General features: G+C 42.7%; 2 protein-coding genes across 3 annotated transcripts in view; both read left to right on the top strand.

Moving 5' to 3' along the window:
• The first annotated feature begins 973 nt into the window (after positions 1-973).
• LOC136421866 (sodium/glucose cotransporter 4-like) lies at positions 974-18096 on the top strand. The gene is made up of 14 exons (XM_066409433.1): positions 974-1071; positions 2409-2480; positions 3040-3144; positions 4321-4485; positions 6461-6566; positions 7137-7217; positions 7597-7805; positions 8214-8349; positions 8618-8725; positions 9074-9224; positions 10294-10462; positions 11985-12200; positions 12570-12747; positions 17748-18096. Exons 1-14 carry the CDS (start codon positions 991-993, stop codon positions 17930-17932), a joined length of 1962 nt encoding a protein of 653 aa, XP_066265530.1. The 5' UTR covers positions 974-990; the 3' UTR covers positions 17933-18096.
• A 7948-nt stretch (positions 18097-26044) lies between these two features.
• Positions 26045-27402, top strand: part of LOC136422025 (matrix metalloproteinase-20-like) — a 52185-nt gene continuing 50827 nt past the window's right edge. For both annotated transcript variants that reach the window (XM_066409640.1, XM_066409641.1), the window contains exon 1: positions 26045-26466. The gene's annotated coding sequence lies outside the window, so the exon portion shown is untranslated. The remainder of the gene's footprint in view (positions 26467-27402) is intronic.

The raw sequence follows: 27402 nt of genomic DNA, 5'->3' as shown, positions 1-27402 counted from the left end.
GTACTAAACGCACCTAGCTGCGAGGTCTTATCATAAATAGCGGCCTCTAGCGGAAAATACCGTAACAACAGCTAGGTGACACGCCTTCACTCTGGCCAGGCTTTGTTTTAGTTAATCATTCGCAAGTTGACATTGTCCAAACAAACGAGAATCTACAGCAAAAGAACGATCAACACCTGACCTTCTAGCGACCTCTAAACCCTTGCACTCAGATCACAGTTTGTCCAAGAGAAAGGGGCGGACCTAAAACAACTGTGAGGAGTGTATCGTCGATTAAAGTACGATGTGAAATACGTCACGGTAAAAGCTTCTCAAATCCTTGCAAAAATCGCAATGTTGACAAAACAAAAAGCAAAGTTACACTAACTTTTTTTACTGACGTGACACTGGTTTCTTGGAGCTCTATAAACTGAATAGAATTGTGGACTCACAATATAGAATAATTCAACCTTCTTTCCGCTTGTAACCGCCAGCAGTGGAGAGACTTCACTGAGTGCCATGCTGCCCCGACGGCTGATTAAGCTATGGGAGAGAGTGAGTGAGTGAGTTTCCGCTTGTTCAACAGAATTTGATACATTCCAGTCTATAGATAACTCAAATATATTCTAGAAGGAGACAACCCTTACTGTGTACAAATAGGTAAATATATCAAAGGATGTTTAGATCTTAGAACTAGTAGTGTAAAGTGATACGTTAAACTCGACATGTTGAAGTATTCATATACTTGTACTTAGGTTAATCATTTTGTAACCATTGTTTGTTGTTTGCATGTATAGTTGTAGAAGACCTTACGAAAGTCGCTGTCGTGTGTCGTGTCAATAAAGATTTTTTGTCTTACCAACAAAGTCTAGGGGCTGTCTTGTGTTCCACCTGATCTGACCTGAATGAACCGTCCCTAAAGCTGAACTTTTACCCCTGACTTGCCAACAGTTTTTGGCGGAGAGCTTCGAGGGGAACACCGTAAACCTTGTCATCTGTGGCACCGGTACCATGGCGGGAGTTCAGATCGAGGTGGCCGACATAGTCATCATCGTGTTGTACTTCATACTGGTTCTCGCAGTCGGACTATGGGTGAGTCAACGATTCTTTTCTTACAACAAGAAAGAGGTGTAGGGCGTGGTATGGTTTTGTTCAGTGATGCAAACTGTGCTCGAGAAAGCTACACGGTCCCTTGTAGACAATGTGGGCCTTATTATTATAACATTTGCATATTGTGACCCACGTACAGTAACAGACAAACGTATGGCATATCAGCGCTAGCCGTAAGTATAAGATTTTCATCTGTTTGTGAAATATGGTAAGTCCAATAGAAAGATTGATGGCTCAGCACATCTGGTACTTGTTGTTCCGAAGTAACACGCCTTGGACACTCCCCCTTCTGTCAACTACTAACAAACACACGCGACCTTGCGAGAGGGCCCGCATGGGGGGATCCCGACAACGCTCCACGCTGAATTCGGAAAATACTATTACGCTAAATTCAGGACGCCTCTCTACGCTCTACGCTAAATTCTGAAGCTTCCCAGTGCATTATGCAGACCTAGCGGCTGGACTAAGGCGTCAAAGTTGGTAATGTATGAGGTTTGGAGGTGACAATAACATAGTCTTGAACATATAAAGTAACACCGATAACAGCCAGCTCCCTATATAACTGATGCTGTAACATTCGGGGCACTCAATAATAAAGTGATCGTTACAACACAGTTGAAACAGTGGGGATCAACCTCCACTAACTGACCAGTCTAACTGGTGCGGACCTTTTAGCCTAGCGGTTAGCGCGTTGATTTCCCAAGCCGTGCGGATCGGGTTTGGTGCGGGTTCTAATCCCGGGAGCGGCGTACTTGCCCCTTTGGGTTTTTACAGTGGTTCCCACGCCGGCCCTGTGAGTAACGATCAGATCACACAGGGAAAGTCGTACTCGGAGACTCGGGACGAGTCTGAAAAGAAAAGTGGGAGTAGTGTAACAGTGGGGATCAACGTCCACTAACTGACCAGTCTAACTGGTCTGGACCTTTTAGCCTAGTGGTTAGCGCGTTGATTTCCCAAGCCGTGCGGATCGGGATTGGCGCGGGTTCTAATCCCGGGAGCGGCGTACCTTTGGGGTTTTACACAGTCGAGCCAGACAACGTCCTGTGAACTAATATATAGGCTAACCACAAGTTTGTGTAAAGAGACGCAACGACTTAAAGTCGAAAAGTACAATTTTTGAAAAGGCTTCTAAAGTGACGGATTGCCTTGAATGGCATTCGTTTTGCCCCCTAACCCAAGTTGTTTCTGTCAATGACCTTTGAAGATGGAAAATTAGACATATAAACATTTCAACCAAATAGATAGGATTTTAACAACCTTTCCAGTGCAGTTCTAATGCTTGTGTTGCGTTTTTCTGACAACTTGTCATGATTTTGTAGTCGATGTGGCGGTCCAACCGAGGCAGTGTGAAGGGGTACTTCCTTGCAGGGAAGAACATGTGGTGGTTTCCGGTAAGTCACGTGATCTCAAAAGCTCTTGTGCCCAACTGCTAAGCAGACCTTTTTTTTTCTAAACAAATAAAGACAACAACAACGTATTCGGGGTGCCTAGGTATTCGCACGAGCGGCTGTTTTTCATAAAATTCGTGCGTTTTCGCATAGTACTTCGTGCGTTTTCGCAAAATTCGTGGTATACCTTACCCCTTGTATTTAGTTATCTCCATGAAAAAAGACTTTTTCATGGGGATATTGTTTTGATTGTGTTTGCGTGTGTGTTTGCGTGTGAGTATGTTTGTGTCTCCGGATGCTTACAGTCAGCATAACTGAAGAACGTGTAGATGGATTGTAATGATATTTGGTATGTCACTGTGGGTAGGTGTTGGGAGGAGAAAGGTCAAGTCGATTTTGGGCCCCCTGGTATGTGTCACCTGTTTCTTCTTGTGTTGGATGTGTTTATACGTTTTGCACACCTTTTGTTAAATATTAAGGTTTCCTAAAGACAGAAAAGTTCAAAATCGGTCAGACTGTATCCGATTGACATGACGGCTTCTTCTTCACCCTCTATTTGTAGGTAGGAGCGTCCCTGTTCGCCAGTAACATCGGCAGTGAACACTTCGTAGGCCTGGCGGGAACCGGAGCAGCGGCCGGGATCGCCGTGGGACAGTACGAGTGGAACGTGAGAACTCTTCAATGTCATATCAGTATTTTATGACAAAATGTCGTCTAAATTAGAAAGTCGAATTATTTTTAAGTTTTTTAACTCAGATGCCCAACTCAAAATTTCCGCAATTCAACCAATAAATCAAACATTCACAGCATAGAAAGGCATAATGGATTATGGAAAATTATCAAATTGATGACTGCAAAAAAAGTTTATACATACCCCAAAAAGAAAGAAAACTATGTACGTAAACTGTGTTAACTATCGGGGCACGTGTAAACTGTTTGTTTGTTTCTTTGTTTCGTTATTTCTTTATTTATTTGTCTGCTTGTATGTGCATTGTATTAGTATACAATCTTCATAAAACATAGAAACAGTTTACATACATACACCAAAACCGCACATTGTAAAAGCAATACTATAGATGCAGCAATGTTCGCGGTGGATTTATGTTCGCGGTTTTACACGACGACCGTTTCAGCGCAATCTTAAAACCACCGCGAACATTTTGTCCAATATTGTAGCAGTATGTGACTACAGCACTGATGCGAACATAAGTTAAAACCACCGCAAACACACCATTTTCCTGTTGGCGCGAAATTAAAACCACGCGAATATAAATGAATTTACAGTATAAAGATTGCTTTGTTACACCATGTATAATCAGCATAATGTGTTCTTGTTGTTCTAGCCCCTGTTTATAGTTCTCCTGCTGGGCTGGGCGTTCGTGCCCATCTACACAGATGATAAATAGATGCTAGACAGATAATCCCGTCTCTCATATTGAATCATCCTCCCAGCAGACCCGATATGTTCGTTACCTCCCATAGCGGCCCTGCCCTTCCGAGCCCCTGAACACGGTTCTGGCGACGTCACCACTAAACAGCTTTCAGCCAATCAGAGGGTTTGCTAAAGCTTATCTCGACCAAAGCCGCAAAGGACGCTGGGAAGCTATCACCCAATCAGCTTACGTCTTACATCGCTACTTAATTATTCATGAGCAACTAACGACTGTTTGTGCCAAATAAGGCTAGCTCATAAATTATCTATGAGCAACTGTCAGTGACGTCACCAGAACCCAAAATCTCCGTACAAAAGATCAGTGCTGAGACTAAGAGGGTTTGCCGAACATTTCCCGAGCGGGTTTCAGCGCTGATATAGGAGAGTGATTGAATGTTTATGTTGTTCTAGTCCCTGTTTATCGTCCTCCTGCTGGGCTGGGCGTTCGTTCCCATCTACATCTCGGCGGGAGTCTACACCATGCCCGAGTACCTCACGCGGCGGTTCGGCGGACAGCGGCTACGAACGTACCTCGCAACTCTGTCTCTGTTCCTATATATCTTCACTAAGATATCGGTAAGAACATTAAAGTGTGAATAATGTAGTTTGGATAGCAATGAATGCCTGCCTACTGCCTACGTGCACAGACCAGAAACTGGCCCCTTGCTTTCCAGGTGGATCCTCCAAGAAGTCCTGTCCGTTGCCCTAGCCTCTGCTTCCCGAATGTTTAACCCAGTGTCCTTAACTTTCTGATCTCTCCATCTCTTGGGTGGTCTTACCCGGGGTCTGGGGATAGCAAACTCCTGGCTGCAGGCTTTGTAGACTAATGTTTGTGGGGGTCTTCTTACAACATGAATGTCATAGGAGAATTACACAAATTACACCAATGAATGTCATAGGAGAATTACACAAATTACACCAATGAATGTCATAGGAGAATTAAAAAATATAACCGTACTTCCCGTCATATAATCTTTAGTAAGTTTTGTAACAAAAAGGCACTATTTCTACGGTTCTTGCCGTCCATGTAGAAATGATACAATTGCAGCAAAGTACTCAGTAATACCAAAAAATACCTACAGACTAATTGTTCCTCTCTATATACCATATCGAATAAAAAGACTCTTTTTTACACAACCAAAGATTTATTCCACCAACGTTTCGGTGACCATCTTTCACCTTCTTCAAGGCAATTCTCACTGATTCACATAGCAATACAGCACAGGTATTGCTGCATATACATAATGAGATGCATTCCCAAACGCAAAGTATTTACATATGTACAATCACAGGAGATGACATCACTATGCGGTCCCAAACGTACAGTGACTTACCAACCTGAAGAAACTATTCATGTATATACTATACCAGCAAGTCTTGTCAGAGTGGGAGACACTTACTTGTGGAGTTCCGCAGGGAACAAAGTTGGGACCACTTGTGTTCCTTACACTCATCAATGATGCGTCTCCGGTGAGTGAAGATTCGGCCGAGGCTTGGAAGTACGTGGATGATATGTCCCTGTCGGAGGCGAGACCCGTTACGCATGATTCCACGCTACAAACTGACGTCGATAGCCTCGTACGTTGGACTGAGGACAACCACATGCAACTCAACCCTTCCAAGTGCATGGTAATGCTGATATGCTTCACGCGGAACCCCCCTCCCCCACCTGTATTGACTATTAAAACATCAACACTTCAAGTCGTACAGTTCGCTAAGATCCTGGGGGTGATCTTCCAAGCGAACCTGAAATGGGACGCCCACGTCAACATGATGGTAAACAAGGGGAGCCGCAGACTGTACTTGTTGCGGGTACTCAAGAGACATGGCCTTGACACTTCAGACTTAACACTAGTCTTCGTTGGCTTTATACGACCAACTCTGGAATATGCATGCCCTGTGTGGCACCCAGGTATTACTAATGCCCAGTCTCGAGCGATTGAGAATGTAAAAAGAAGAGCTTGTCGTATAATTCTCGGCCCCAACTTTGTTAGCTACAGCATGTCACTGAATCAATTGTCACTACCATCTCTATGTAACAGACGACACGAACTATGTGCTAAGTTTGCTACTTCCTTGTTAAGCTCCACGACGTTCTCCAATTGGTTGCCTCCAAACCGTGTGAGTCTCCATGGCAAGAACCTTAGGTCTAAATACCAGTTAACGCAATTCAAATGTAGAACAGGTAGATATAGAAAAACTACTCTACCGTACCTGGTTGACCTTCTCAATAACAAAGCGCTTAGTAAGTAGATATTTTAAATTGAGTCTTGTTAATTAAGATATGTGATGTTTTAATGTAGGTATATCTGTTTGATTTTAAACTGATTGTAAGGCATACCTCAGTTCAGCTAATAGGCTGCCTTTGTATGTTTGTGTCATGAAATGACAAGAATAAACCATTCACTACTATGTACCACTATCATAGTATTATTATCGTATACTATGTACGCTATGCTATAGTGGTAAGTTAACAATTAGGATGGAAAGATTGGTAAGGGGACTGTCATAGGCAATACTGCATTGTTCTTTTTTCGTTGCTCAACCCTAGGTGAACATGTACGCAGGCGCAGTGTTCGTCCAACAGGCTCTGGACTGGGACCAGTACCTGTCAATCATAGTTCTACTGGCGGTCACGGCGGTTTATACGATACTAGGTTTGTATTCATAATCACATTATATCGAACTATCTATTTCATACTGCTTTCGTATATTGAGCCCTTAGTTCGTGTTACAAAATGCAGGTATAAGATTCTATTTTATCGCCGTAACTTTAATGTGGCTGGGTTGTGATAATTTTCTTTATTGTACTGTATTCACACTATATTGTTTCATTTCCTTATGATTTGATTAATAAGGAAGGTTTTTACATAAGCACATAGCTTTTGACCTTCCTTTCACTGCAATGTCATATTTTCACTTGTAAATTCATTGTTGTATTTTTTTAAGTGCGAAACAAAATAAATAGAATAAATAAAGACAAATATCTTGAATACTTCGACCACCCATCGTCATATTCATTCGCGGAACACTTTGCAGTTAACAATCAGCCATTCCCTTTATATTCAATGTAGACCGTCTTGTTGAAGGTGATTTGCTGGAGTGTTGTTATGAAAAGCAAACTATGCAGGTGAAAGTAATAAAGCACCAAGGACAGGAGTGATACTCATTCAGCACCAAGGACAGGAGTGATACTGGTATGTCCCATGTTATATCATTTTTTCCAGGTGGGCTGAAGGCAGTGATCTACACCGACACGTTTCAAGTCGTAGTCATGGTGATCGGAGGATTCATTCTCATGATTATAAGTAAGCATGTTAGATAAACGTCCGTAAGTTTAAAAAGTTAATTAAATTGTATGTTTATGAAACGTGACAATACCGGGTTAAAGGCATAGAAATGTTAAAAATGTATCTATGACACTATCTTTTAATTATGTCTAATCCCAATTCAACACATATAATCTGAAAATTGTTGGTCTATGTTTCATAAAAACTTTAACAAAACTCCATCAAAAGAATGCTGTTATTAATTACATACAGTGTAGTTGCATACACATTTCTTCTGAGATATTTAGAATTGAAACTTAATTGCATGTACGTGTATAAAACTTAACTAGTTAATGAGAGCAAAGACTATCACGATGTCGCTTTTTAAACCTATTTTCCATCTTTCATTCTAACCAAGGTTTTGTGGAAGTCGGTGGCATGTCAGGACTTTCGGCTAAGTACTTCGCAGCCGTCCCCGTGACTAACAACACTCTGCTGGCGGCGTGCGGCGCGCCTAAAGCCGACGCCTTCCACTTGTTCCGCCCGGCGGACGACATGCACCTGCCCTGGCCTGGAGCTCTACTCGGCATCACCTTCCTGGCTATCTGGTACTGGTGCACGGACCAGGTAAACAAATAAACGAACAAATATAAACAAATAAACAAATTATTTCACTCGGCAGGAGATATGCACCCACCCTGCGTATAGATTACAGGAGGATATATACGTTAGGCCTCTGGGTAAAAATTGTGATCTGGCGATTCGCCAATTATACTGGTAGAGATCATGATCAATTTATACATATCCTTTTTAGAATAGCCAGAACTTTAAATCATGTCGCTTTAGATCAATGGGTTGACTTGAAATTTAGAATTTATGAAATATAAATTGGAGACCAACCTAACACATTCCTGGCATAGCGATCTCTGTCGACAGAGACCCCGATCGGGATCTGTACCGGTAGACTCGACGATTCTGCCAGATTGCAGTCTCTACCCTAACATATGTATCTAAACCAGTTAAAATTTTCACCAGGTGATTGTACAGAGATCCCTGTCGGCTAAGAACATCCACCACGCGAAGGCGGGCAGTATCGTCTGCGGTTATCTCAAGATCCTGCCGGTCTTTCTTATGGTGTTTCCTGGCATGATCAGCAGAGCACTGTACCCAGGTCAGTGTATACCTTCTCCCCATCTCTTATGTCCTAGTAGCACTGTCAAAATGGGTCTGAGAATCGCACATACGTTGCATGGTGTCTAACCCCTTAATGATACCCGTGTTTCAGATAAAGGCGGAACCGACGTCGTGTGATACATCATTTGTTGAGTTATCAGAACCTTGCTATTATAAATGTTGGAAGAAAAATAGTGCCCTTTCCCTTGATATCAAAGGTAAATATTATATATCTAACATCTTCTTGGGAATCTTTCCCGACCCAGATGAGGTAGCCTGTGTCGACCCTGCCAAGTGTATGGAGGTTTGCAGGAACCCAGTCGGCTGTTCCAACATCGCCTACCCAAAACTTGTCATCGAACTCATGCCTACAGGTCAGTGATCTTCCATTTTACGGAGTATTTTACTGCAGTTTGATAAGTATCTGCAAGGAGGTGCTTATGAAACAACGCAAAGACTTGATTGTTGTTGCCATGGACCGATCCCACAATCCCCTTCTTCAAAACGCAGCAATGCAAAATAAAAAAAAAAACGTGCAAATATTTCACGGACATGCGACCGCTCTGTCATTGGTCGAACCACTAACTTGCCATGCTATTATTGGTTGAACTGACTGATTGTGATGGACAGTCAAGATCAATGTATTCAGATACGTTTTGCCTTCTTGTCACATACATACCTGCATTTGTTCGTGTTTATCTCGTCTATTCCTCTCATCTCAGGTCTCCGTGGACTGATGTTGGCGGTCATGATGGCGGCTCTGATGAGTTCTTTGACCTCCATCTTCAACAGCGGCAGCGCTGTCTTCACTATAGACATCTGGAAACGGATCAGGAAACAAGCCTCGGAGAGGGAGCTCATGCTAGTCGGCAGGTATCTGTATCTGTATCTTCTCTATCTTTATAGCCGTTATAACTGCTCTTCGGCGTAACACACCAGCTTCGCAGGCACGCGGCGCGGAAGCAGCTGGTCATATTACACTGAACGACCTGTCACGTCTAACCTTCGCACATCTAACTGCATGCATTGTTTAAAGCTATCTAATGAGGATGATTCTACGGTACTTGATGGCAACGAGTTTCACTCTACGATCGTTATAGGAAAATACAAAATTTTTGAACACATCGATCCTAGGTTGAAAAGTCTGATACTTAAAGGCATAGCTATTTTTTATCCTTTTCTGAGGTGGTATTAGATATTTATTAGTCGGTACGTCCAACAGTTTATTAGTCATTTTGTCTTCTCTCCGCCCCCCTCCCCCAGACAGCTGGTGCTGGTGATGGTGGGGGTGAGCATCGTGTGGATCCCCATCCTGCAGGGTGCTAAAGGTGCCCAGCTGTACCAGTACCTGCAGCTCATCCATGTAACATGCATGTCTTCTCTCCGCCCCCCTCCCCCAGACTGCTGGTGATGGTGGGGGTAAGCATCGTGTGGATCCCCATCCTGCAGGGTGCTAAAGGTGCCCAGCTGTACCAGTACCTGCAGCTCATCCATGTAACATTCATGTCTTCTCTCCGCCCCCCTCCCCCAGACTGCTAGTGCTGGTGATGGTGGGGGTGAGTATCGTGTGGATCCCCATCCTGCAGGGTGCTAAAGGTGCCCAGCTGTACCAGTACCTGCAGCTCATCCATGTAACATGAACGTCTTCTCTCCGCCCCCCTCCCCCAGACTGCTAGTGCTGGTGATGGTGGGGGTGAGTATCGTGTGGATCCCCATCCTGCAGGGTGCTAAAGGTGCCCAGCTGTACCAGTACCTGCAGCTCATCCATGTAACATGAACGTCTTCTCTCCGCCCCCCTCCCCCAGACTGCTAGTGCTGGTGATGGTGGGGGTGAGTATCGTGTGGATCCCCATCCTGCAGGGTGCTAAAGGTGCCCAGCTGTACCAGTACCTGCAGCTCATCCATGTAACATGAACGTCTTCTCTCCGCCCCCCTCCCCCAGACTGCTAGTGCTGGTGATGGTGGGGGTGAGTATCGTGTGGATCCCCATCCTGCAGGGTGCTAAAGGTGCCCAGCTGTATCAGTACCTGCAGCTCATACAGGCCGTCATCGGTCCGCCCATCTGCTGCTGCTTCGTACTGGCTGTGGCCTGGAAACGGATTAACGAGCCCGTAAGTTGACTTTTTGTACTGCTTCTTTGTAGCGTCGTGTTTTTGTTCTTTTTTTAAATTTAGATTTGCCACATTGGTTGAAGGATTGACATAACAGGTGACTATCACCTTTTCAAGATGTCAACCCAGACCAGACTGTTACGTTTGGACCATCGCACACCGGGGCATGCCCCTACTCTTTTTCGAAAGGTGTGGTGGGTTCTTTTTTACGTGCGCGGGGTGTGGCTCTCCCCAAACACGGGACCTCAATTTAACACGGGACGTACCTAACCCTAGATGAGCTAGGTACTCATTTACACCCGAGTGAAGTGAGGAAAGTCGTGTTTAGTGCCTTTCCCAAGGGCACAACGTCCGGGCGCATGTCTAGACATGTCTGGGGGGTAAGCCGGGTTTGTTCTAGCCGTTACGCCACACGACGCCACTTCACTTCAGAGTATTGGCGTAGCGGTTAGGGCTTTGGGCCCGAACCCCAGATATTATTCCCTTGGGAAAGGTACTATACACGACTGTCCTCACTACGCCCATGTGTAAGAATACGCACAAGACTTGTGGTGGAAGGAAAGGGCTCGGCTCCGCCTTCCAGCACCGTGCCCTAGACAGTCCCTAAGGCCTCATAAAGACTATGGAACTACATTTACCTTTAACGTTTGTTTTACTATACCTTAATGCTAATGATCAACACGTGACCGGAGGTATCAAAAGAAGACACGAGGCATTTTGTAATAGTTTCTGTAGATGTGATGGCAAATTCAGCACCAAGGACATGTCAAATGACAACTTCTAGTACACCACTGTCAAAGATTAAATCCGTTGTCTCTTGACGTAGCCACGTGGAATGGACCACTACTATCACATGTGGTTTGTTTTGTAACGGTAACGATTAGGATGGGTTTTTAACTGACAGGTTTGGTAGGCAATGGGTGATATAATGCTGCGTACCGGTACTGTGAACCGGAACTGTACCGTAAAAAATGGTTAGGTACAGGTCCAAATACCGGATCATGAAGTACCGGTACTGTACCGATATAAATTTACACCAGTATGTGCTTATTTTGTGACTATCTCCTGACCTCATGTAACACCAAACGTGACCAAGGCGACACCTTGGAACAGCATAAGTAATATACCACAGATCATTCAGGCAGGCCGGGAATTTAGATAGCAAGGCCAAGGGAGTTTGGCAGGAGGAAACCTAGTTATGTTCTTTGAATAAAGGTACTGTCACGTTGAAAACAGTTTAGTTGTGTTTCTGTCATGATTGAAGAAGTTCAGAGGAACACATGTTAATTTTCCAAATTGTTCAGGTACAGGTACAGGTCCAGACCTGTACCTAAACCTCTGTACCGGTATCTGTGCCTGTACATGATGTTACGTTTAGGTACGCAGCACTAATTAGAGATATAGTAGCTGAGTGATGGGAAAACTAGCGCAGTTGGGTAGCCATACGATCTCCCTCCATCCCACAGGCCCCAGCAGGTAGAACACTCACAGACTCGCTTCCTTGTACACAAATGTTCCATAGGGCACGTTCTGGGGTCTGATGGCCGGCCTCGCCGTCGGACTCGTCCGTTTGATCATGGAGTTTGCCTATGGAGAACCTGGATGTGGCGAGCCTGACCTTCGACCGGCCATCTTGTCCAAGGTTCACTTCCTGCACTGTGGTATCATCGTCTTCCTGGTGACCTTTATAGTAACAGTTGTTGTCAGCCTGTTGACTGAACCGATACCGGACGAAAAGGTAATAATGTCATATTTTATATGGATGAATAAATCATTCAGAAAACAAAGCTGCACCAGCAAAAAAATAATTTTACAAAGACTATGTACGCTATTTTCATACACAAAGTAAGGCGCTTTAAAAAAAAAAGCTATCAGTCCTCTGATTCCCCTCAAGTTTGAGCGACCCGAAGCCTATGTCACGTGACCTAATCGAAAGCGTGACGTCATCAACGGGTCAAAGGTGGCCGGCAGTTGGTGTCGGCCCCCGTCAAGGTAATTCTGTTAGTAGTTACGTCAGGGGAGATCAATAAGATATGCGTGTGTAACGTTAGGTGATAAATTCTATCCAACTTGTCCCTCATACTTATATTTCTCACACATTTTAAAGTTGATTGGTCTGACGTGGTCTACTATGAGGAAAGAAGGAGAGAAAGAACCAGCAGAACTCCAGGAGGTCCCCACTGACAATATCGAGAACCCGGATGAAAAGAACGAACTTCCGGTTGACCCGGAAGAGGTCATAAAGATGGAGGTCGAAGAAAAAGCTGATGGGAAGCAGACTGAAGGTGAGGTTTATTATAACTTAAGCAACAATAATTACAATACAACAATAGAGAAAAACAATGCAAAAAGTCGTTGTGCGTTGTATTTATATTCTTAATGATAATAATGTTAGCATACCATTCGCAGGTCGATTCTTCTTGGGATCTTTCCAACTAGAATTCACCTGGTGATATGCTTTAGACAGTCGAACAATGATTGATATTGTCGGATTGGTCTCCGAAAATAATTTGCCAAATTATTTAGCCAATGGCAGCAGTACATCTCATCGTCGCCAGTCGTCGCTCCGCACCGGGCGAAATTGCAAACTCAATGGACAAACCCGCAATACTGGTTCATGCCGGTGCCTTTAACGGTATAACGTCTCATTCATGAGTTTTTTCGCCCCATAGGCTAGGCTTACATGTTATTATACGTGTTTTACATGGGCGCGTTCGTAATGAAGCTATAGGAAATGCACCAAGGTCATTCAGTCTATGTTGAGAACATCTAGCCTAGATCATGTGAAAAAATTGCCAACTACCAGTAGGCATTCGATTCCTTTTTATGGCAATTACAAACAGCATTCAGCTATTACACCCCCCCCCCCCCCGGCACTTTCCAGCTGTAAGCGCACGACCGCATCACTCCAACATGCCGGGCTGTGCGCGTCCGACCTCGCACGACGTTGCCAAACTTTACCTGCTAGTTTCCTAAGTTAAAAACAAGCTTTCATCAGTTTGACGCTTGACATCAGCTGGGCTAGCTGAAACTTTCCCACCGATATAAACACACGTTCATGCAGCCGTTTATTTTGGGGGGTACGGACTCTTTGACACTCGGAGTGATACATGAATGAGACCATAAGGTCAAGGATTTTCATTGTTACAATCGTTGACCACAAAAAACACCCTTACCCTCATTAATGAACCTAACAAGCTTAAGGGCGTCCAACCTGGTTTGGTACAGTTAATCGCACTTGACCATCACCAGTAAAGGAAGTCTACCGGAAACAGATGCAGACAATTTCCTCTAACCGCTGAGATTTAGCATTCGTCAGGATATCATTAATTCTCGCGTCCTTGTAGTCGAGTGCACAGTTCTAAGACATCTTGGCGGCACTTCTTGCCCTTAAAGGTGTCACTGGAAGTCTTCAAGACGTAATTGACTTAGCACTTTCTGTGAGGTCAAGGTAAAAAAAAAGCAAGAGGTCGTACCGCAAAACGCCTGCTTGAGAACTAATTGTTATAAAACACAGCTGTATAGAGGTGTGTGTTACCGAAAGATTTACTGTTTTGAGTTAATGACGGAACTTAACAAGTGCACGTATCTGGAAATAATGTTTCTCTGTAGCTAATTGACCAGTAGTACTAAAACCTTACTCAAGTCATTAAGTCGTTTATGGAACGTAAGACATTTGAAGCTTTCCTAAAGCACTAGAATTCCATCGTTATATTTTCCGCGTTAAGCTTTAAAATCCTTGCTATTCTCGGTTTAACTAAGTTTATTGAATCTATATCTTTATAAGATCTTGTTGGCGCTGACAACAATCATATTGTGAGTATTTTTGTCGTTTGTGTGTAATTTCAGACCTCTTGAGTGTATCACTATTTCCGCACCCGTAGGTTGCGTTTATGCCTCACGGATTAGAGGGATAAAAAAAGACTTACGGGTCAAAACTACGGAGCAAAAACTTGTAACAAAATCTGTTTCCCCGACTTTAGACTAAGGACAAGTATAGGCGTCCTACTGAGACACCGATACACGCAATTATGGACATTCATATCAATCTGTTATAAATTTCCTTGGTAAAACTGCTAAGCGCCATTCCATAAGCCCCCTGTTGGACAGCAAAAGCAGCCTAATACACGTAAGATAAAAGAATTTGAAGCACATACCCGAAAATACTTTAACTAGGTGTATAAGCATAATTTTAGTTTTTAACGCCTTTGCAATAATATTATTGCTTGGTGACCCCCCCACCCTCTTATTAAACGTGGTTCGTATCAACTCAGCTACCACGAAGTTAAATTTGACTTTATCATTGCCATACACTGGAGTCTATTAAGACTTAACAAGATTTTTATCTCCTGCTAAAACGCACAGGTCACAAATTTCTCGACACAAATGCTAAAAGTTTTACCAATGAGGTAACGTGATTCTTTAGTTTTGTTTGCAATCCAAGAAGACTGGTGATAATCCGAAGACAAAACAAAGAGTTTCTAGAGTAATCGAAGCTTCTCTGGATATTAAAACAGTATAAACTTGATATCAATCCTGACATTTTAGGATTTTATGGGTTTATCTTGCTTGGTGTTCTACTCCAACCCAGGAAAGAACTTTGAACTTGACGGGACACTGTATACCCTTTGTTTTGGAAATAATTTTGTTCACACATGGGAAATTTTGGAAATATTACAACGGAAGTCAGATAGTATCTTTGGTTTATAGGTGTGAAGTATAAGTGTGCTCGAACTTCTTGGGACATTTGCCCACTGCGTGCTTCCATTCATCTCTGTAAATCCGTTAGTTGTGAAAACCATCTGTTTATCAAGGACGCCAATGTATTCATACGAATTCATACGAGTCTTAACGAAATACATACGATCAATTACTAAGAAACATACGAATTCTACGAATTCATACGATCCTTACTATTTGTTGGGTCACATGACATGACCCCCAAATTCAAGATGGCGGACTCGGGATAACCAGTTCTTCGTATGATATCTTGGCTTTTAAGAGCTTAATAATGGCGTATGCCATCCGACTAAACTCTAAAAATCTCAAGCTGCACTAAATTAAGACTAATGTCGGCTTAAACCAACTAGGAGGACTAGACAAAGCTAGATTCGGTGCAAGCGCGATGCCAACAAATGGATGATCGTATGTATTCCGTAAAACTCGTATGTTTCTGCGTAATGGATCGTATGAATTCCGTAATGTTCGTATGAATTCTTTGGCACCCCTGTTTATGTGATCCTTCTTGGACATTCCCTCTGCCGATTCAGTCCTTGGGACATCTTTCAATGTTATAAACTCTGTCTTGCCAATAATTTCTTCAACTTTGTAATCTACAATATCGGTCATGGCCGATGTTTTTAAAAACCAGCTACACATTTACAGAATTCTAGATTTGTTGAACTGATGTTGCCCAACAGGTTCCATAACGTTCAAACGTCCAAGACTCCATATGTACACAATTCGTATCCAACTTATAATGGAACCGCTACAGACTTCTATATCTGTATCTATATAGCCAGTATAACCGCGCTTTGGCGTAACACATGAACTTCGATCTATATTAGTCTACTGCTCGCTTAAACCTTTCAAGTTGCCAGAAGCTCTCTGTACCAGAGGCCAAGCACAACTCTTCCTGTCAGAGGAAAACATGTCACGATTAACACCAAGGCCTCTAATCAGAGAAGCATGCTGCAGAACCTAAGTAGAGAATTTGAAACTTTATATACTTTTGAATAAAAAGACTCTTTTTACACAACCAAGAGATTTATTCCACCGACTTTTCGCTGACCATCTGTCACCTTCTTCAAGGCAATTTTGGCTGGTTCACAAAGCAATGCAGCACAGGTGTTGCTGATAATGAGATGCATTCCCAAACGCAAAATATTTACATCTGTACAATCACAGGAAACAGAAGCGTAACACATACACAACTATGGATACAAAATAATGCAACGATTGTTATCTATTCCTTACGTCGGTGGAATAAATCTCTTGGTTGTGTAAAAATAATCTTTTTAGTCAGTGACTTACCAACCTGATGAAACTATTCACGGATTTATGTACTCTTGGTATATCACTAATCTTGTTGGTGTACTCAAGGAGGTTTTATATAAAACCTCCTTGGTGTACTGTACTCCCATACGGTTGTATTTCAAAATTGTTATTTTGTCTATGATTCGAAGAACAGACAGGAAAACAGAAGCTTTGCGGTAAGATTTCTTTTCCGCTCAAATGTTATCCTAGGACTTGTCCAATTAGCCTAGAAACTTTATGTAGTCTTGATATATCATTAAGCTGTACTCCCATACGGTTGTATTTGAAAATTGTTATTTTGTCTATCATTTGAAGAACAGACAGGAAAACAGAAGCTTTTCGGTAAGGTTTCTTTTCCGCTCAGATGTTATATTAGAGGACTTGTCCAATTATTCTTAATTCCAAACGGAAAGAAATGTAGACGCGTTCCAAGGACAAGTCCTTAACAAGCTATCTAAGCCGGCTGCAGTTGTACCCCCAATCAGTGTATGATGACTCGTAATCTAATTAATGTTAAGAACGTATTGTGACCTTGAGTTCAATCAATGGAGGAAAAGGTTTGAAGGGCAGACAGCAACATGTCACGAGATACCTCTTTAAAAATGGAGGCATTATTTTCTGTCTGTTCGTTTGTTTACTTGTTTATTTGTCCTGGTGTGTGTACGTACTTATTATCTCCATGAAAAATGGAGATACAGTTTTGGGTGTGTCTGTGTGTCTGTTTGTGTGTGTTTCCGTATTACTGTAGTCAGCATAACTCAAGAACCTCTTGATAGATTACGATGATTTGGTATGTGGGCAGGTGTTGTGAAGCCGAAGTTCAAGGTCGATTTTGGGCCCCCTGGTATGTAACCTTAGTACTGCAGCAGAACTTCCGTTTTTGTATCTTTTGACCTGGACGTGCTATGGTCTTGATTTTTGGATGGCTGATAGCTTGTGATGTAATAAAAAAGTAATGTAGGTTTGGGCCCCCTAGTTCGATTATAGTAGAGTGACAAGATGCTAGGTGGAACATGGTGTAACCGGAAACTGGCAGGATTGGAAGGTTGGCTTGGCAAAATTGGGAAATGCATGGACAGAAATAGTGAGAAATTCACAATAAGATAGATAAAACAAAAGTTTCACAAAAACTCTAAATATTTAAATGAGCTATAAGATCTTCGATTTCTTGTTTTTTGAGTGGCGATTTCTTGGACATAAGGTTTATGTCTGATTTCATTCAATAATATCATAATCCCAATACCAACAGCTGAGGCACCTCCGAAGTGGCTTCGTGTGTACGACTTCATCTGCGGGACTACGTCATCGGATTCTGACCAATCACAGCAGGTCCTGCCGTCCATCAAAGAGGACCCGTTCTGGAGGAGGGTTCTCAACATCAACGCCATCGTCTGTGTGACAGTCGCCGTCTTCCTGTTCGGGTTCTTCTTCTAGTGTTTTTTAGAGAGACTATGTTTTTCACTGTGTTGTTTTAAACACACCGAGAAGTGGCAACGTATAGTACTTCGAAATATAACAGACATACATTTTGAACTTAAAAGACCGTATAGGTAACTACATCATTTTTTTGGCGTATGGAAATGTAGTGCACGTATAAACTTAAAACGGTATTTCATTCTCGGACTAACTGTTAATCATTTAAGTCCGTATTGTTAACTATTACCATAGCTGTAGCTGAAAACGGTTGAGAAGAACGTTACCTCTTACTAAAACATTGATTACTTGTCGAGTTGCACAAATCTAGAATGCATATGGTCCGTCGACTTGTACAGAACCTTACTTAGTTACGATAGTGTATCTTACTAAGATTTGTAGATTTGTACACTTACAAATACGACATGACAACAAAGAGAACATGTTGGGTAAATTTGCATTGTTAACATTCTTTTTTCTATAAAGAAATATAATTAAAGGTGTCTTAGCTGGTGTCTTAGCTGGTGTCTTAGCTGGTGTCTTAGCTGGTGTCTTAGCTGGTGTCTTGCTTTGCTGTCAGGATGGCCTGTAGTTTTGACCGTACGCAAGGCCCTCTGGGATAACATTCAACGAAAGTCTAACTGTAATGACAGCAGCTTTTGAATAATTTCCTAACGCCAAGAAACAACAACGCAAATACGTACTGTGTGAAGAAACACTTCCTTAAGATTAGTCTAGAAGGAATCTTACAACCAGTCCATCAGAGACCAAAGATGGTTCCGACGCCACATGACAGCGGCTATGGCATTCGGGATGGGTCCAACGTAGATCCGGAAGGCCGGATTTCGCGAGTTTATATAATTCCATTTCAGACGGCCTTGCAACTAGAGGCTTGTATCTATTTACAAAGAGAACAAGATTTTGTCATTGTTGCGTTTTGGATTTTTCTTCCGTTCCTCGGAAGCTTACAGATCAGATATCTTGTAGGATTAAAGTGTGGAAAGATTTGACATGAAGTGTTCAGCATACAGAGTACGGCATCTTCCGGTGCACTTTTCTTCTTAAGATTCTCTTTCTTTTCAACAGATCAGAAGATCTCCCAAGTTTTCCACGTTCCAGTGTCACTTCCATCCTTGTCATTGTGATGTAACCTTGTTAGATGTTCAGAGATGGTGGGAGGATACAAGCTATGGGAAGGGAACCAGTCATTTCCTTATCTCCAAGCAGATCTCCACGGTGCTAAATAAAGCTTGCCAGAAAAGTTCCAGTCAGCCAGGGAAGTTGTCAGGCACCGTTTGCAATAAAAACTCCTTATGCCAGTTGGATACGGTCTTTGCAACCGTTTGATCTGCTTGGAGATTAGTCATTTCCATCCTTGTCGTTGTGATGTAACCTTGTCAGATGTGTAGAGATGGTGAGAGAATACTAATCTCCAAGCAGATCCAACGGTTGCAAAGACCGTATCCCTGGCTGACTGGAGCTTCTCTGGCTAGCTTGTACAACTTTAGCACCGTAGAGATCTGCTTAGAGATTAAGAGAATACAGGCTATGGGAAGCGAACCCAGCAGGGTGTAGCGACCTCGAGCTCTGTCATGACCTCTAGCGGAAGAACACCATATTTACAATCTAAGGCTTATGTGTGTATCATCAATCGTAACAATACCCCTTATGGCACAATGGTCATTATCCACTATCCACATTTCCCTGTTTTAAAGGCATCCAGAGCGTTTTATGAGGCTAGAAACTTGAATAAAAAACTTAAATTTTTAGTCATTCCTACACAGAGTAAGTTTCAAAAACACTATACCATTACATATCGAAATTAAAGGGACAAAGATACGATGTCGTTGTGAATTAAGAACTGATAGAAAACCCAAGCCCTAATAGACTGTCAATCACAATTAGCGGTTTGACAAATGAGAGAATGACTGTATGTCCGTCAACTATTTGCATTTTTATGTTTTAATTTTGCATTTTTACGTTTTGACGGAGGTGGGCGGGGCTATGGTATTTACAGTATTTACTGTAGGCGTGTGAAACTAAAAGAGCACTATGTAGAATATTTGTGTACCGTTTTTGCGCACATTTCATAAGAAATCCGAACGCAAATATGGTAAACAGTGGCATTAATTGTAAATTTTATAAAGATTACAGCAACTAAAATATTTCCAGTTTTCAAGCCTCATAAAATGCTCTGGATGGCTTTAAATGAGCTATTTCGAACATCCGCGACACTAGCGATAAGAGAAAGATACAGTTGGAAGGCTGCATACTTGCCTATGGCGAGAATGTCTGTCTAAGTCACAACAGAGATGGTTCGTGCTGTGATTGGTAACAGCTTAGAACCTCCATAAATACTTTATCTCCCTTATTATGGGCTAGAAATTATTGGGGTTCTAATTCGTGCCCCACTATAGTACTCAAGGGGTGACCTATTGGTTTTCCGAATTGCAAATCGGTCTCTTATATAAACTACTACCTTGGAAATCATATATTGCAACTGTAACAGTGGGGATCAACCTCCACTAACTGACCAGTCTAACTAATCAGGACTTTTTAGCCTAGTGGTTAGCATGTTGATTTCCCAAGCCGTGCGGATCGGGATTGGCACGGGTTCTAATCCCGGGAGCGGCATACTCGCCCCTTAGGGGTTTTACAGTGGTTCCCACACCAGCCGTGTGAGTAACGATCAGATCACACAGGGAACCCATATCGTACTCGGAGACTCGGGACGAGTCTGGAAAGAAAAGGGGGGAGTAGTGTAACAGCGGGGATCAACCTCCACTAACTGACCCGCACCTTTTAGCCTAGTAGTTAGCGTGTTGAATTCCCCAGCCGTGCGGATTTCGATCAGCGTGAGTTCGAATCCCGGGAGCGGCGTACTCGCCCCTTTGGGTTTTTACACAACTGAAGAGATTCATAGATAAATAGATGAATAAAACTGATATCTTATTGGTGTTTCGTTCACTGAAAAATCGTAAATTCAACTAGTTTCAAACAAGCGTTTCTGTCAGAATTCCGTGATGGGTCTGCTGGCCCACCCCTACATCTGCTTGGAGACGACACAAGTCCTTTCCGGGAGTCTACAATTTGCCGTTTTTGTGTGATGACGTAATTTGCGATTCATTCTTGCCCGTGACATTGACAAAATTGAAATCTTCTCTTGACTCCATTCCATGCCATCATGGTTTGATATGACTGAAAAAGATAAGATATTATAACAGCTATTAAACTGAAACCCTGCCGAGGAGTTTTTGTTTCGCCGCAGGGAAGGGCCCCAGAGGTCAGGGGTCAACTCATCACGTCGCAAATCTCGTCCGAAATCTCGCGCGGGGCGTCACGGTTCGTTTCAACTTCACACCGGTTCGTTTTCGAATGTAGACAGACCCTGACAGAACTGGTCAAGATCTCCGGTCAAGATAGCGTCCGGAATGCCTGTGGCCAGTGGTCACGCGCCAAGGATTTAAGTTAACACCTTGGCTGAATGATCTCCGTATTTTAGACATCCCTGTGGTATATGGGTTAAGCTCAGAGTTAACAGCAATTTTCCGACCCTTAGATTTTCATGCCTTTGAACGCTGGTAATTATTTTATAGGATTATCCTGAAAGAACTGGTCAAGATCTCCGGTCAAGATAACGTCCGGAATGCCTGTGGTCACTGGTCACGCGCCAAGGATTTAAAGTACTTAAAGGCACCCAGAGCATTTTATGAGGATTGAAAACTGGAAATATTCTAGTTGCCGTAATCTTTATGAAATTGACATTTAATGCCACTGTCTACCACATTTGCGTGCAGATTTCTTATCAAAAGTGCTCAAAAGCGGCACAAAAATATGCTACATGGTGATCTTTTAGTTTCACGCGCATAGTGTAAATAGACCGATACCATAGCCCCGCCCACCTCCGTCAAAACGTAGAAATACAAAATTAAAACATAGAAATGCAAATATTTGACGGACATACAGTCATCTCTCATTGATCGAACCGCTAGTTGTGATGGACAGTCAGGATCAGTCTATTAGGGCTTGGATTTTCTATCAGTTCTCACCACACAACGACATCGTATCTTTGCTCCTTTAATGTCGATATGTAATGGTATAGTATTATTGAAACTTACTATGTGTAGGAATGACTAGAAATTTGATTTTTTTTAAAATCAAGTTTCAAGCCTCATGAAATGCTCCGGGTGCCTTTAAGAAATCCCTGTGTCATATGGGTTTAGGTCCTAGCTTAACAACAAGTTTTCCGACCCTTAGAGTTTCATGCCTTTGAACGCTGGTAAATATTTGATAGGATTAGGAGGGTTACTACTCGTCGTTTCGTGGTATTTTGATACATGTGCGGCCAATATGTCCCAACAGGCAACTTGAACGTGAGGAAAGGGAGATCGACACTGTAACTTTCATTATCAATTTCTTAACGAGAATATTTACCACGTATCAATAAGACTATAACTACATACATATACATATGCTATGCATATAACTACTTAGCTAGTGGTCAGCTGATCAATCTATGCGTTATGTCAATGACGGAGTGCAAAACTTAGCCGCAACTTATTGTATGCATTTTTTCTTTCCCAAGAAAATTTATATTTTCAAACTAACAACTATTCATCCAGATTAAAATACTTGAGACGGTGTGAGGACCATATTTGCAGTCAGTCATTCTTTTATAAATATGGTTTGAATTTTCGATAAATATCAAGCTAATAACGGAGCATTCCTTGTGAAGTTTTATCCTGTAGTCCAGATGGTAAATTTTGGATCTGGTAGAATTTGTTGTCGTTGTTTAATGGTGGTCGATAAAAATAGCACACAAGGATCCACGTAGTCCGCAGGAGGCTTTAGGCTGTTTCAACTGACCAGATGTTCTGATTAAGTCCTCGTGTTTTTTGTTTTCATGCTTTGGGCCATGTTGGTTCGATTATATGGATGATATCCTCTGGAAACCCCAAAACTGATGCGAACGTGCGGAAAAAAAAAAGTTTGGCAAAGGGAAGCTTCCTTCATTATGAAATCTAAGTGGTCAGGAGGGTTTTTTTATTTGTATTTCGGATCTAATCTCCAAGCAGATCTATAGGTTGCGAAGACCGTATCCAACTGGCAGAAAGAAGTCGCTTTTGTAATACAAGCTCCTTCTTCCAGTTGGATACGGTCTTTGCAATCCATTGGGCCTGCTTGGAGGCTATATCGGCATCACTATTTGGTATATATAATCAGCCTGTCTTCATGTTAATGTATAAAGTTTTTATGTGTTTTCATATATGAAATAATGAATGAATGAATGTTGAACGAATTACTCAACACGCATGGTATGGTGTACCGAACAATGGATTCTTATTTTTTGTTCTTTCACATCTTCTTCCTTTAATTTGGAATTGACTTTGGGATTCTACGACATTATTATCCGTTTTTCAACATTTCTTTTGCAAATTAAGGCATATATTTGCTCATTTGCAGCTGCTTTGTACGATTTACAGCACGGTCGAAAACCTTTCTTTTGAAACGGACGAGAATTGATGCACGCGGATGTCATCCATATATGAGTAATCGAGTCAACATGGCCTTGCTACGGCCAACAACCTCCGGAGTATGCTACTCCATATGTGCGGTACAACCACCTTTAGAAGGAATCGTTATAAGGACATTCCGTGAACTTGAACGAGTGTCTTACATACAACGTCAGACGGTTATGTGATGGACAACTCCACAAACATGCGGCGATCCCAGCATGCCACGGGTCAAGAGAACGACGCAAAGGATCACGGCCTGGTGTTCGATTTCAACTCGGTGAGGGGGAGGGGGGTTCGAGAAGATATCAACTTGACATTCCCTTAGCAGGGATTGGGTCTAATTAATTCCTAAGAGACTTTTATCTAAATCAGACACTACCACCTGTGCAGTGAAGTCATTCTAGGTCAATGAACAGAAACAAAAGGGCTATTGTAACCGTTTTAGGTCTCAGAGTAGCAATTTCATGGCGGTAAATTCATTTACCTGTGAGTCAGAACAGGTGGGAGGAACATGAAGAGGCCTAAGAAATGCAGGAACACGAAGGACCACCCTTGCAGATGTGCAATAAGAGACGCTGACAAAAGAATGCTTGTTAACCAATGGGGTTAAGTATTTAACCTCCTTGCGGCAAAGCCCAGGTAGCAGTTTGCTGACTCTGCACAACTGGGGTCTATTAAGGTTTCCTTCCTGGCTAAATTGGCATTTTGACTTTCCATTGTTTTCTCATCAATAGATTAAGAAAGAACTGTAGTTGTACTTGATATTTATAGGTACAAACGTACGTTCGCAACTCTTGATATTTACTTATATAATCGTCTGTAGTTCAAAAATAATTGCTTTGCCTTAATTTCAATATATCATTTTTATTAGTGTAAAAACATAAAATCAAGATGGGCATGAACGTACGTTTGTGCCTTTGAACAGTATACACATGGAAAACATACCTTCATTGCAATGGTATGTACAAAAGTGCTGTACTTTCTCTTAGAAAAAATCATATCAGTGGCAACAAAATTTGATGACGTCATCCATATGGTCGAAAAAATCATATTTACAATTTTTCATCCTCAGCTATTAATATTCAGTAAAACTACAGTTCTTTATTGATTCTTTCATGTGAAAACAATGGAAAGTCAAAATTCTAATTTAGCCAGGGCGGAAGCCGGGTCTTGGCCCCGGGAACAAAGATTCGCCATTGTTGTCTGGTGAATCGTTGTCTCTCTGTAGTTTTCGCCGACGGCGGCCATTCTCTCTCAGCAAGTGCCCACCTGTCTGGCCACCCCCTCGACCCTACTGTTAGGCTACACCAAGTAATTTTTATGGATGACGTCCTTTGGAGACCCTAAATCTAATGCGAGAGCGCGAAAAAAAACCAAGAAGGGCCGAAAAAAAATATGCCTAGATTTGAAATATAATAGTCAACGACACATGCTAGGACGCAAATTGAATGAGAGAACACAGTGTAACAACTAGCAATTCTTTTAATCATCATGAAAACAGCAATAATTTGAATAAATCAGTTGAAGTTGAACAGCAGTTGTTGTCCTGTCCTGTTTCTTTCCATATCCCATTGATTTTGCAGGCCTGCAGAAACATATTATATCAAAAAGGAACTCTTTGGTTATAGTTACAGGAAGCGGAATTTCTTGTGTTTTTTTTCTGGGAACAGACCAAAATCAATGCGCGCGCGGACGTCATCCATGAAGATTACTTGGTGTAGCCTTACGTGAAATACAGAAGCGCAGTTCAGTACGGAGTTATGAACACATGCGGCGATCGCTCCAGTACACAGAAGACCGCTGTTGGAAGAGTCGTCGACCCCCACATAGCTGATACTAGATACTGCGTGTAAAATGAATGGGTGTCATCTTAATCCAGCTGGGGGTCAGAGCGGATCGGTATTCCTGTGATGTCCCGGAGATAGCGGAGATGGGTTTAAGCTAAGGACCAATTATTGTCTGTTGCAGGTGCACGATTTAAGACAAGCTGTTCTCTGAAAGTGACAATTGAAGCCAAGAACGTCTGACAGATGTTGTAACACAAGGTCAATACTTTGGCTTTACCAGCCACCGCGGGTCGCTGGGAAAATAGTAGAAATTGGCCAAATAGAGTCAATTGTATGAAGGGAGTCGGCTATACGGAGAGAGGGTCAAATATTGCAACCCTGGGCCAGCGAATGTAACCCTCCATGGCCAAAGTCCCCCGGCAAATATTCTCCCTATAGCCGGCGTAGTTAGTCTGGTAGAGACTAGTCAATACTGACCGACGGAGGCTATATGGATAAGACACAAGGATTTGGGCGAAAGGGGGACCAACTAAAATTGTCCCACATATAACGTACACTGGAAGGTGGGAGGATATCTTTTGAAGGCAGAATTATGGCAGTCAATATGTCTGAATGACGTTCGCTTGGATCTAAAACTTGTTTCAAGTATAAATCATCTATTTGCATTATGGCTGATACCAAGTTTTGAAATAAGGTGAGAGAAAAAGCTTTGGGAAACGGCTTTAATACCAAATACTAGTATCGTTCGGTCAGAGTCACACACAAAGCATCTACCGAAGCTAGGAAACTCTTGGACATGATTTTTTACGTCTGCGCTGTTCTTTGGCCCTCCCTATAAATGTTTGGTACGACCCTAACTTGATTGACAGCTCCAACGAATGCCTGCATGATAGGGTCTGGTCAAGAGGAATTCTAGTCTCTCAATCTGATCCTTGTATCAAACTCTCGTCTGACACTGTCAATTTTCCCGCGGGTCCTGAGGGAATCCCACGCATGCGCGTCCAGTCAGCCTGTACAGTGGACACGAACGGCTAAACAACAGTGGCATCGGTGCGACCCGCGAGCCGGGAGTGACATTTTTAAATCGTCCGACTCTGGAGCCAGGGTGTTGCTAGGGACGAGGGTTTTATTTTGAGGACAACTACGTCGAGCACCAGACACAACGCGAAAGACCCGGGCCTTGGCAAGGGAACTCATTGGTGGAATTGTTTGAACGCCGAAGGCCGGGGCAAGGAGCGGTGGACTTACCGAGGTAAGGTCGTCTCCTAGAAGAATCAGTCGTGATTTAACTAGTCAGATCAAGATTGTCGGGATTCCTCTTGTACTCTTCTTCCCTGTCCATCACAAATAGAGGTAAATCTTCCTTTAAGTCAACAGCTAGCTTTGTGGTATTTTCAAGCCACAGAACGCTTCATTTCCGACGTTATACCGTTGCTAGTCGAGACACAGGCTTTAGAAATGAGGGCTGAATGCATCTCTTGCCAGCGGTGGGGCATAATGAACACATCTTCGGTGTCTACAAGATTGTTATTATTACAGTAAGATTGAGAACATATTGGAGCAGGGGTGTTTTGTGTACATTACCGTCTGTAATGCCCATTTTGTCAGTCGCGATCGGAATTGAAAAGCGAGCGGGCACGGGACCAATAGCCCGCAAGGCAATACCTGCGGTATACATTTAACGCCCAAACATTGTGATACAATGTGTCGAGGTATTTTAAGCGACTCCACAGAGGATTTTCCTGCGCTAGCTATGAATGAGAGGAAAAGGGCGGGCGCGTTGTCTTCAGCTGCATGAATGAATTTGACATCGCCGTCGGCAAGAACTCGCACCAAGGCGGCCGGAAAGTCCCGGCTCTCGGACAAGGTCTGGCCCGCGCCCGTCACGGAAGGGTTACCGGGAAGGGTCCCCTTTCCTAGACAAACGTTACAAAGCTGCGTATACAAAAAGGAGATGTTTAAGCCAAGGTTTTGCGGGAACTATGGGATATACTTTGAGGTCGTGGCAACATCGTTTTCTCAAGGTCTGCGAGTAGACGCTGTGTCGTTGTGTACGGTTATCGTGCTTCAAATCTCCTAACAGGTCTGGTTCGGTTCTTTCACTGGTATACACTTGGTCACCAGCCTTGAGCCGTGAACTTGAAATACAGCCCACTTGGCATCGTGAGCATTTATGTTCTAATGAGAG

The sequence above is a fragment of the Branchiostoma lanceolatum genome, chromosome 16 (assembly GCF_035083965.1).
Source record: "Branchiostoma lanceolatum isolate klBraLanc5 chromosome 16, klBraLanc5.hap2, whole genome shotgun sequence".
NCBI lineage: Eukaryota > Metazoa > Chordata > Leptocardii > Amphioxiformes > Branchiostomatidae > Branchiostoma > Branchiostoma lanceolatum.
The sequence above is the reverse complement of the archived record's forward strand: the minus strand, read 5'-3'. Positions and strand labels throughout refer to the sequence as shown.

Excerpts from the sequence above, each read along its gene's own strand:
- LOC136421866 (XM_066409433.1), top strand. The coding sequence starts at position 991 with ATGGCGGGAGTTCAGATCGAGGTGGCCGACATAGTCATCATCGTGTTG. Across the intron at positions 7,806-8,213 it reads GGTACTGGTGCACGGACCAG|GTGATTGTACAGAGATCCCT; the intron begins GTAAACAAATAA and ends AATTTTCACCAG. Across the intron at positions 12,748-17,747 it reads TGATGGGAAGCAGACTGAAG|CTGAGGCACCTCCGAAGTGG; the intron begins GTGAGGTTTATT and ends CAATACCAACAG.